Source organism: Mastacembelus armatus, chromosome 1 (assembly GCF_900324485.2).
Source record: "Mastacembelus armatus chromosome 1, fMasArm1.2, whole genome shotgun sequence".
Classification (NCBI taxonomy): Eukaryota; Metazoa; Chordata; class Actinopteri; order Synbranchiformes; family Mastacembelidae; genus Mastacembelus; species Mastacembelus armatus.
This window is the reverse complement of record NC_046633.1, coordinates 21,311,541-21,324,064: the sequence shown is the minus strand read 5'-3', so window position 1 is coordinate 21,324,064 and position 12,524 is coordinate 21,311,541. Positions and strand designations below refer to the sequence as shown.

At 37.6% G+C, this 12,524-nt stretch overlaps 1 protein-coding gene across 1 annotated transcript in view; it reads left to right on the top strand.

The window, feature by feature from the left end:
- Nucleotides 1-12,524, top strand: part of LOC113128321 (zeta-sarcoglycan-like) — a 321,035-nt gene that overhangs the window by 256,725 nt on the left and 51,786 nt on the right. Inside the window, exon 4 of the mRNA XM_026303565.1 lies at nt 1,243-1,330. Within this exon, the coding sequence (XP_026159350.1) occupies nt 1,243-1,330 (88 nt within the window). The remainder of the gene's footprint in view (nt 1-1,242; nt 1,331-12,524) is intronic.

Genomic DNA, 12,524 nt, shown 5'->3' with positions numbered 1-12,524 from the left:
CCTAAAATATGTATTGGGTATTTTACCTGCATGTGGTCAAACACAAGTGCTATTTGTTCCTGCTGGTATTGATTTTGTGTATACATTTGTATGTATGTGTGTCTGTTTTCTTTATCCCCATAACTTGTATTTGTCCCTCATACTTGTTTGTGTTTGTGATCAGCCAGTCCTAGGAGTCCCTGGACCATCTAAAATAGAGCACAGACACCTGTGACATATTAGAAATTTGGTCTCGACTCACATAAGCAGACCACAAAACAATGAATATCCATCCATAACAAATAGCAGAACAGAGAGGGGGTGAGGGAGGAAGAGTGAAGAGGAAGGAAAGGGGAGAAAAAAGAGGATTTTTCCATTTCAACGGATCAACGACTTTCCAATTTTAACACAATTCTCATTTGGAATTCAGACCAGAATGCAGCGAGATATTAATTTGGGGAAATCAACGTAGAAATTGGGTCACTTGTGAGCTATTCATTTCACGCTGCCAAAACAAATATGCGATTTAAAAGCGGGGTGATAGAGGGATTGAAAGAAAATAAAATAAAAACAAAAACAATGTAAGTGTGGAAACATAACGAAAGAAGGAAGGAGCATGTGGAGAAGTTAGGAGTTTGAGTAGGAAGATTTTGCGGACTAATATAACCATTAGAGACTGCAAGACAAAGGGGTTGGAGGATGGACTGAGACACCTAGATATTAGATTCAGTATGGAACTTAATGAAAATGGCAGATGTGTGGTTTGTATTCACTGCAACACGCATCCAATAAATGTAAACTAATGTGGGCAGTGTGCGTCTCAATCAGACTTTAAAGAGGAGAGCAGAGGTCAGGGTCACCATTGCATTTAACTTATTTCAGTGGAGAATAATTGTCTTTCTGCCCACATGTTCACACAGCGACAACTGACAACAAGCAAACACACACACACACGCGCAGGATGCTGTTTTGAATACATTATGCAAATTAGGCACAGACTATGTTGGGCTGGGAGAAGAGAGGAAGTCAAGTGTGAACAGTGAAGGTTGATACAGGCCAAAGCATTATTAGTTATACAGCACAATGCAATATTGACTGGTTCCTCAAGAGGCGAGGACAGGGGTTACAAGGAAGAGATTGAAATCAGAGAACATGTTTATGAGAATCTGTGGTGAATCTATATATGAGGAATTGTTTATGAAGTGGGACTGACATAATCTGCTGTTGTTTTAATAATATTTTTCCATCTTCCTCTCTCTTTAGGACAGTCCATTAATTCTTCAGTCAGACAGAAATGTGACCGTCAATGCTAGGAATGATCAGGGACATCTGACCGGTCAGCTAACCGTGGGTAAGACATGCACACATGTAAACATTTTCTTCCAAAACAACATCCACACCAGATTATTTTCCAAGGCAGTCATATTTCTTTCTTTCCACAAATATGATACTTTAAAATTTGACTGTGCAGAAAATCTGTGTGTGTAGCATGAGATCAGGGCGTCAGTGTGATGTGTTAAGTTCTTCTGGTCCTTCTTATCAAGAATCATGACCTCAACAAATTCCAAGTTTTTGGTGAATGAGTGCGGTAGAATGAAAATGAGAGACCTTTAATAACCAAATTTGGAAGGAAATACTGCAGATTGTCAGAATGTCAGAAAAAAAGTTAAAAAAATAGTTGTCTTGAATATAGATTTAATGTTTTTAGTCAATTTCAGTTTGTCAGTGTTCAGACTTCAGGGCTGGTTGAGTTGACACATATAACTGTTGTTAGTCTAACTCTAAAATGAACACCGCATTTACTAATAATGTTTGTGATTTTTCTCCCAGTCCAGTTGCCATGACTCAACCTTTAGACTAATAATGTCATTAGGAAAATGCAGTGTGTTCACATTTAGATGCATTTACATGATTGCAGGTAATCATCTTACTGGAAAAAAGCTGACTCGGTGTCTTAATATGGTTACTTAATCACATAGAAATGCTCTAAGATAACAGGACCTTTATTATTACCAATATATGCCAGAACACAATGCAGAATTCTACCAAATCTGATTGTCTTATAATTAACTATTGATTGAAAGAAACAAGGGTGAGTTACCTTAGGACCAGTCAAATTAAAACTACATATAAGGACACAACAGGATGTACAAATTTGTTGTACAGGTGTGATTTGGTTGTCTTGAGCTAAAAAAAAGTACTGGACAAAATATTAACTAACTGCAAATGGTGCCAGTTTAACCTGCAACTGTGGAAATATTTAGCAGTGGCTGCTCAGTCAGAGAGAAACTATTGAAGGCTTAATACATTGGCTGCCAGTTGGCTGTAATTGTTATCAGAAACAAGAAAAAGACCTAATTTCAGCCCTAATTTAATTTGTAATTGGATAATAAAGTGGTCATTTAGTGAATGTGAGGTTGAGAATGAATGGCTATTCAGTTGGTAGGGTCAAATGGAACAAAATCTAGCATATCACTTAACAGAGTATCTGCAGGTTTCTAAGAGCTAGATTTAAGACTTTTTAAGACCTTTTTAATACCACGCAGAATGAAATTTAAGACCAATTTTGTAGAAATAAAATAAAACATCCCACAATACAACCAATTACCATAACACACTGTTTGTTGATATAAACTGTTTACACACCGTTTGATTTATTGAGTAAAACAAAAATAAAATGCCAGGTGTTTTCCGACAGGTTTCCGCAGCCGCTTTGTCTTATTCACACCGCATGTGGGTCTCCAAAGCTTTCATACCCATTGTTCCGAGTTTTACATTTTTTTGCACAGCCTGCACCGGACCTCGAACACGTTGCCACTAACTGGACTTAACCACGGCGCAAAATTAGGGTAACCAAATATCATTAAATTTACATTTACCCATGGCAAAAGACTAATGCTGAAACTTTCCCACAGTTCACGCAGCTGCCGGAAAGCATGTGTAAACTCCCCTCGAACGCATATTTTAGTTGGTTCCGCCTATTTCGTTCTGCGTAACAAATACGCGAAAGGCTTTCAAATAAAATCTTCTTTATGGGGTCGGCTAGATTTCATTTTAAGACCTTTGAAACGCGAATTTAAGACATTTTAATGCTAATTAAGGCCTTAGTTTTATAATATGGAATTTAAGACTTTTTAAGGATCCGCGGACACCCTGCTTAAGGTATATGTTTCTAGTGCATTACTCTGATGAATGTTAGGAACTCCTGCAATTACAGTAGTGTCTGTTTTGTTACCGATTCTGATAAGAACTCTGAAAACTCAAACAAATCATTAGCATTTGTCAATTTGTGCTTGGTTTTTCACAGCTTTAAAACACCAAAAACACCTGTTATATGAGGAATCTTCATGTATATTACATAAATGCATTTTTAAAATCTTGAGTAGAAGGTGTTTACAGACGTAAGGATTGTTTGCACTTAAAGCAGAACAGTGATGAACACAGTTAGCTGTGAAACTTTGTTTCTGGCTTGCTGGAACTTACTATCGTCCCATTTTAAATGTATTTATTATAGAAGTTCAGTAGACACCTATTAGCACTAAAAAGCCCTCTGATGAAAAAGAAAGCCCAAAGCTTTTTGGGGCTTTTTTGTACATAGGATGAAATAGTTTTTATGTATTATTATTTTATGTATTATATTTATATCTATATGTAACTTTCACCATGCATGGGATACATTACAGTAGAGTGCTGATATGGTTTGTACAACATGAATGATTTTCTACTTCATTCTTTGCAAAGCATCAAGGTTTACATTTCTGCAGGACCATAATTTTGAAAAACCATACACTGTAACATTAACCAGAGAAGGAAAGTGTACAACTTTAGTTCTCCTGTCGCTTTTTCAGACATGATTATCTTCTGCATACTGTACATACTGTAAATGCATGTCACATAACTGTCCAGTATTAGATTTATGTCCGAATGTGCAGGCTTCCTTTATGCTTTGTGATTAAATTATTATTATAAAAATTTTATGTTCAGTACATGATTTAAAAAAAATTCAACCACATTTCTCACCAGCCTGGTGAGAAATGTGGTTGCATTTTAAAATTAAATTCAGCATACATCAATTGGTCAGACGGTAAGCAAATAATTTACTAACCATCTGATATCTTTAGTATTTAAGGTTTAAAGAATCTATAATATGCAAACAATGTCTATCATCATGGATGGATAGATTTCATCATAACATCATAATAACATAATTTATCTTTATAGGTTCAAGTTATTTAACACAAAAACAAATTTGTTTGGTTTTGTTAGAAATATCATCCCCTCAACGTGACATGTGTTTGGTGATGATGTTAGAATTCAGGATGTTGCAGAGATCGAAGATCATGATCAAATAACATTTAAACCTGACAGGTGAGTTAAGGTGTTATTTCAGGTAGAAGGTGCCCTCCATTGTGTTGCTCATTTGATGTGAACGCAGCATATAGCTATTCATCTCCTTATGGCCAGGTGCATCTAGTGGCTTTTATATGAACACACACAACTCTTCCTTTCTGACACTTTGAATCCCTGGCAACTCAGCACCTGCTGTTAAAACTTCCTAAAGCTGCTTTCTTCACCAAGAAAAACATGTTAATCCTTATGTATGTCGGTGCGTCGTCAAGGATTCACCAGAATCAGTTTGTTTTACAACTAGCTGGCCAGCTTACTGTGGCCATCTTAGTCAGAGACACACTGTTCTTGAACAGACCTATGTGCTATTGACTACACACTTGTTAAAATGACACTTGCATGTTAGTTCTTGACTTGAAATACACGCACACACTTTCTGCCACACAACATGTTTGGGTGATGATTCCCCAAACTCAGAAAAACCTGCCAAGCAAGTAGGAGTTCCATCAATAACTATTTGTGACATACACAGACACTCTAAAGAGCTTCAGCAGCAGGCTGGTGGGGCAGAATGAGACAGAATGAGGAACCTTTTCTACTGGGCTCTGGAAATCCCTTGGTCTCATCTTGCTGCTGCCTCATCTTGCTTGTGTGCTGACCGAGCTGCACATTAAACACACACACACAAAAAGACACACTCGGTCAGTGTCCTTAGTAGGGATACTCAGAAATCTTGAAAAAAGGACAGTTATTTCTCCTCAGCAGTTACCTGCCACATCAATAGCAGAAATGTTTCACCTCAGTAAACCCCTTATTACTATTCATCACTCAAACTTGCCAGAAGAACAGTTTGCTCCAGCTCATGCAAGAGGTACAAGATAAACACAGTCAGTGATCTGGAAAGGTGAAATGTCCACAAATGTTTGGAGTAGAACATTTAACATACAATACCAACAGACAAAGAATTAGGTGTACTGACACTGTATTGCATATTAGATGATAGAGTGGTGTCAGAAAGTATTCATAGAGCTTGCCTTTTAACACACTTTATCGTGTTGTAGATTTAATTAAAAATTTATAAAAAAATGCCCATAAATGGCCTATTAATCAATAATAATCTACAATGACAAAATGATAACATTTTAGATTTATTTATTTATTAAGAATCAAAAACTAACATCTCTAGTGTTCATTCTGTGGCAGTGAGTTTATTGAGTAGGTTTTCATACCTGGATTTATCCCATTCTTTCTGCCACGTCCTCTTAATCCCCATCAGATTGGATAGAAGATAACTGTGAACTGCCATGTTTAGGTCTACAGATGTCTACAGATGTTGACTGTCAAACTTGTCCTAAAGTCAGGTTATTACCATCCTGGGAGGTAAATTGTTGCCCTGGTCTCATGCCACCATAAGAAGTTACATGCATTCTGGGCCCAGTTTTCCTTAAGGGGCAGTCTGCTGAGCAACTCCTCCATAGCAAAATGCTGCCTCTGCCAAGCTTTACCTAATGGATGGTATTAACCTGGTGCTTTAAGATAAGTGGCTTTTCTGCACATCAAGTGCACTCAAAGTGCTTCATAATTTTTAGCTGGATAACAGATGGGTGAATGGACACCCCAGTGGCAACTTGGGGTACTTGCCCCAGGACACTTCAGTATGCCGGAGATCAAACTGCCAAACCCTACAGTTAGTGGGCATCTGACTCTACCTCCTGAGCCAATGTGCTTGAAGTATTGCCCAAACTCCTCTGGAAGCCACTCCATCATAAAGGCGTGATTGATGTAGCTTTGCTGAGATGGTCGCCCATCTGGCAAGTTCTGCAATGAGCTCCTGAAGCTCTGTTAGAGAGACCACTACATGGTTGATCATCTTATTCTTCTGAGAAAAGTTCTGTTAGTTAAGAAGCCTCCACTTATTGAGACCACTGTGCTCCTGGGAATACTCAAAGCTTAAAAATAGTTTTATAACCTTGCCCTACACTATGTCTCAGCATTTTTTTTTTGTTGCAGAGTCCTACAGTATGTTCATGTTTTGTCTTGACATGCAGAGTAAATTATGGGACCTCTTATACACAGGTGTGAGCTTTTTTTAAACTATGTCCAGTTAATTCAGTTTGCCACAATAAAGCAAACAAGATGCACCTGACCACTCTCCTCCTAGTCCTAATACATGTTTAAATGAGAGAGTTCAGTTTTACTTTCATTACAGAGTGTTGATGAACAAAACGAAATCTGTATCCATTTAAAATTAAATATAGCACAACATACTGTGCAAAATCGCTGAGACCAGAATATTTCCTGAAGCAATTGTAGGCAATAATTTGAAATGGATTGGGGGAAGGATAGAAAGACCTCAGTACTGTGGTGAAATCACTGCAACTGGGGACAACGTGAAGAAACAACTGTCAAGATATTATAAGGTTTTTATGAGGTCAGTATGATTTATTGATCACTTTAAATCATTAGCCAAAAGTCTCCAAAATATGAGCGTACAATGGATTTGAAGTACTTGCTTCTTTTTTGTTACACATTTGACATACCTTTTGTATGTCAGCATCAATAAGTGATTGATGAATGTTACATTTTTAGTACTTTGATAGTTAGAAATCCTGCAGGGTAATATCAGTCAATCACTCTTGAGTATGCCCATGTTTTCCAGCCTCGCCAGTCTGTGGAGCTTTTACAAAAAGCAAAGGACACAAAAGTATCATGATTTGATCTTTTTGCTCCCTATTGTGATAATAAAATGATGAGTTTAGCGAGCACTCAGACCTTGCTATACTCAATTGAATCCCATACGACAGAACGAATAAAACACACACATACACTCTTCTGCCTTGTGTCCCCCTGAGGACCCATCTTTCTAGAAAGAGGGTCTGACTACATCTGTTGGCCTTGGGCTTCTCATCTCAGGTTTATTGCTCTCTCTCTGTCTCTCGTTCCTTCATCCCTCCATCCCTTCCCTTCCTCTCCAACCTTTCTGCCACTGTCAGCTCGTTAATATGAGTGAGAACCTGTCATCTTTGTCTTGTGAACGACTGACCATAAAGATGATGAGTGAACTTCGAGTTTCAGAGCCATGCCCTTTCACCCGCCCAGATGATGATGTTCCAGCATCAGTTGTAGTGCGGTGGTGTGTAAGCAGCATTGTCTGAAAGAAAACACAATGTGGTGGGATTATCATCATGAAATGTACCTTATTCTTTTCTGATTTGGAGAGCGTGCTTATAAAATACTGATAGTAATAATAACAACAACACAAACCTTATAATCACAAATCACAATGCTGCTTATTGTTGTCTTCTCCTTCTTGTCGTATGTCTCCATTAAAATTTTGATAAAGTCCTAATTTGTGTTTTGAACTGTGAGTATTGGCATGGCATTCATTAATTAGACAGAGTAATGACACTAACACATAAAGTGACTCATTTAAATGTCTGCTTTTACTTACAAAGAAACCAACAATACATTAGAGCTGTAGCCCTTCACCTGACCAGCTCAATTACTGTCCAGTTTATTTTCCATTTTTTACCTTTCTTTACCTGTGTGTCTGTTTCTTGGCAAAGCTGGCAGTCATTACAGCATCTGTGAGTGCGTTTATATTCTGGCTGTCATATTGACTTTTCATTTTTCTAAGTGCATGGTGCTGATAATGAAGGTTCTTTCAGGAGGGGCATTTGTAGCACTCATTACCACAGTATATGTGTGTGGTATTTTATGTAGCTGCAGAAGCTAAATGCATACAAGGACAAAGAGGATGTATGGGTTCCTGCATGTGCATGTGTGTTAGGAATTTGTGATCCTGGGAAGTGAGAGTGAATGTGCATGTGTACTGTATGTCAAAGACTGTGTTTTGGACAGTGGGAGGGTAATTCACTTTTAACCGCAATAAAAAATAACAGCTCCAACATTAAAAGTGACTTTCAGCACTCAACCTTTCTCTCTAGCTTTTTCATCCTTCATTCAGCACACACATCCCTCAATCCCTCTGTTTGCCCTTTTCCTTCTCTTTTCTCTTTTTTGCCACTCTCATCCTTTCTTGCTCTATTCTTTTGTGGCATGTTTTACCTTTCACTCCCCCTTTCTTAATCATGCATAGACCTAATCTCTTATTGAACTAATGAATTCCCTGCTGTCCTTGTTACTTTCTCCTAAACTTGAGCCTACATTTCTCACTTTATTATCTTTACGTTCTTACACTAATTATGTTCCCTTTTATCTGGGTGGAATCGCTCACCTTATTTTTCTGGTATTCAGCTGATGTAGCTCAGAGAATGGATTATCCAAACACTGAGTGGACTGAAATGGCAAAGGCCATAAAGAGTAATACTGTAGATGGTTAATGATATGTGATAAAAGTCAGGTGAATTTCCCAAGAGAAACTCAGATTATTTCATGTCTTGTTGTAGTTCATACTCTTAATGACTGTATTCATGGATGTATAGCTGTAGAAAAATTAGAATATAAAGAATTATCATATTTAGTTTTTTTCCATTCCCAGAAACATGGTGATGCTGCAGCAGTTACACACTTGAATGTCAGATAAAATTGGTTTCTGATTAGTGTGTGTAGTCAGAACTTGCAAAGTCTTGCGTAAAATTCAATTGTTCCATTACAGGCAGCCTAATTATGAATCAGCATCTTTGCAAATTCCCCTCTGAGAAACAAATGATGAACATAACAATCTTATTTCGCACTGATCACTTTTTCAGTTATAGTGAGATCTTTCTGGTTTGATTTGGCTGGCTGAGAAACACAGAGACACTAACTAGCCTGATTCTATGTGTCTCTCTCACCCAATCAGTGAAGTTCAGACAGCACGTCTTCCTCATTTTATGCTGCCGCTCTATGATCAAATCAATGGTTTTAATGAGGCAATTAAAAATACATAGAGCTGAGCATTAACAAACTGGAATACACTTAAGGGGCCATCAAGGACTCAATAAATGAATGGATTTACTGCTATTGTTGTCATTTACCCTTATGATTGCACTTTAATTGCACAAAGGCTAATTATCTGCATACTGTTTTGGCTGCAATATGACAAATATTGTTTTCATCCCATGTGGGTATGTGTTGCCCTAAGGAATGGATTTAATGCACCATATGAAATTGTCCTGCACCAGTGAGCTATAGGCCTCATACTGTGTACTGATGGTGGGACATAATAAAAACATGGCAGATATACAGTTGAAACCAGAAGTTTACATACACTTTGTAAAAGGACATAAACATTTTTTACCACTGTCTGAAATTAAATCAGACTAAACTTCTTCTGTTTTAGGTTATTTAGGATTGCCAAAATTAGTTCTATTTGCTAAATGCTGCAATAATGCGAGAGAATATTTTAGAGAGATTTAGAGAGATTATTACTTTCTTCAAAGTCAGAAGTTTACATATATTTCCTTAGTATTTGGTAGCATTGCCTTTAAACTGTATGACTTGGGTCAAGCGTTTTGGGTATCCTTCCACAAGCTTCTCCCAATAGTTTGGTGGAATTCTGGCCCATTCCTCCTGACAGAACTGGTGTAGCTGAGTCAGGTTTGTAGGCCGCCTTGCATCGCACACACCTTTTCAATTCTGCCCACAAATTTTCTATGGGATTGAGATCAGGGCTTTGTGATGGCCACTCCAAAATATTGACTTTGTTGTCCTTAAGCCACTTTGTGACTATGCTTAGGGCCATGGTCCATTTGGAAGACCCATTTGCGCCCAAGCTTCAACTTCCTGGCTGATGGCTTGAGATGTTGCTTCAATATTTCCACATAATGTTCTTTCTTCATGATGCCATCTATTTTATGAAGTGCACCAGTTCCTCCTGCAGCAAAACAGCCCCAGAACATGATGCTGCCACCCCCATACTTCACAGTTGGGATGGTGTTCTCAGGTTTACAAGCTTCCCCCTTTTTCCTCCAAATGTAACAATGGTCATTATGGCCAAATAGTTCTACTTTAGTTTCATCAGACCATAGGACATGTCTCCAAAAATTAGGGTGCTTGTCCCTGTGTGTGTTTCCAAATTGTAATCTGGCTTTTTTATGTTGCTTTTGGAGTAATGGCTTCTTCCTGGCTGAGTGGCCTTTTAGCCCATATCTGTACAGGACCCATTTGACTGTGGATAATGACACAATCTTACCAGCTCCAGCCATCATCTTCACAAGGTCTTTAGCTTTGGTTCCGGTGTTAATTCGCACATTTCGGACCAAAATCCGTTCATCTCTGGGACACAGAACCCGTCTCCTTCCTTAACGGTATGATGGCTGGACATTCCCATGTTGTTTATACTTGCAGATAATTGTTTGAACAGATGAACGTGGCACCTTCAAGCATCTGGAAATTGCACCCAGGGATGAACCAGACTTGTGGAGCTCCACAATCCTCTTCCTGATATTTTGGCTGAGTTCTTCTGATTTTCTCATACTGTCAAACAAGGAAGTAATGTGTGTTTGAGTGTGGCCCTAAAAATACATGCACAGGTGTGCCTCCAATCAACTCAGATGTTGTCAGTTTAACCTATCGGAAGCTTCCAAAGCCATGTTATCATCATCTGGGCTTTCCCACATTGTTTAAAGACATAGTAATCTTTGTGTATGTAAACTTGACTTCGAAGAAAGTAGAGAAGACTAAACAGGAGAAGTTTAGTCTGATTTAATTTCAGACAGTGGGAAAAAATGTTTGTGTTTTTTTACACAGCGTATGTAAACTTCTGGTTTCAACTGTATACTACCTGAAGCATGGCGGCATTCTCCCTGCCTCTGGTGTCTCTCAAATGTTCACTAAAGGATGTACTGTATGGAATATGTTGTGTATAATAGTAAGGCATTGTAATCAAACCACTTTCAATTGACTTAAAAGTGTGCATCATTGGTATCTCCCATTCTCCATTCCTCTAACACCTCAGTCCGTTGTTTATGTTTATAAAGATAGAGTAATGGGCAGTATTGGTCACCTGAATATCGAAGATATTTCATACAGTAAGCAATGAAAGACTTATATCTGTTTTGTCTTTAGACTTTGAGAGGCATTGTTTCAGTTTTGTGGTGTTTTATTGGGTTGCATTATGTTGTAGGGCATATCACATTATGTGCACTTGACAACGTTTTCTCTCTCTCTGATAAAGTATGTCTTGTAAAAGCTACAAGATTTGTTTTTACGGTTTATATTGTGAAAGGGTTACACAGCCATGAATTAAAACCTGTCCAACTTTTTCCTGTGTAATAAAAAAACATTAATACATCAGAAAATGCTGCTCAGTGATGTCAGACAAGAATGATCTAAATAAGTAAATAAGAACACTGTCACCTGCAGGCAATAAGGAAGACTTTATGTGTGTTTATGAGATTGGAAATTTTATTACAAGGACAACAGAAAACATCCTTTTTATTGTTTACCATAAAGCAGTGATGCATTGTCAGTCTTTCATGTCATCCCACTTCTGCACATATAAAAAAAATCAGTCAGGTACTGAGACAATGTGTTATAAGGGCAATTTATTTTTTATTTCAAATTGCTCTCAAGACCAAAGATCAAAAAGGTGTGTCGTTATATTATGTATTTCTCAAATGTTCTCATTGTATGTTAACAGAATGTATTTTATTTTTCTGCCTTAGAAACATGAAACATGAATAATGCAGAGAACGCCATGGTTGAAAAATCTGCCACAAGGTGAAAACAGTGACTTATTGTTCCTTTAGGCAAACGTGTTTAACTGTGTGCATTTTAAATAAAAGGATAGAACGCCCAATCCTCCTCACAGAGTAAACACTGCTACATCCCCTTTGGCACTTCTGCCATGTTACATTTACATTTTAGGCATCACATTGATGCCATTGTAAAAAATGGAATATGTTAATATTTGTAAATATTTGTATTTATGCGTTGAGTGCCAGGAACATTCATGTAATGACAGGCAGTAAATGCAGACGTTGTAGATGTTGAGCACCACACCCTAAATGCTGTCACTAGGCTTTTGTTGCAAATATTAAAGGTCTTTTAATGAAAAGTTAAGGCTCACTAACTCATATGTAAATGCAACATTATTAACTTATGCAGCTTGTATTTCCCATGACTTCAGCATATTAATGTAATTACATTCAGAGAAGTATGTAAGTCACTAGAGAACTATCAGATATACCAGATATATATATATATATATATATATATATATATATATATATATATATATATTTGGTAAATAA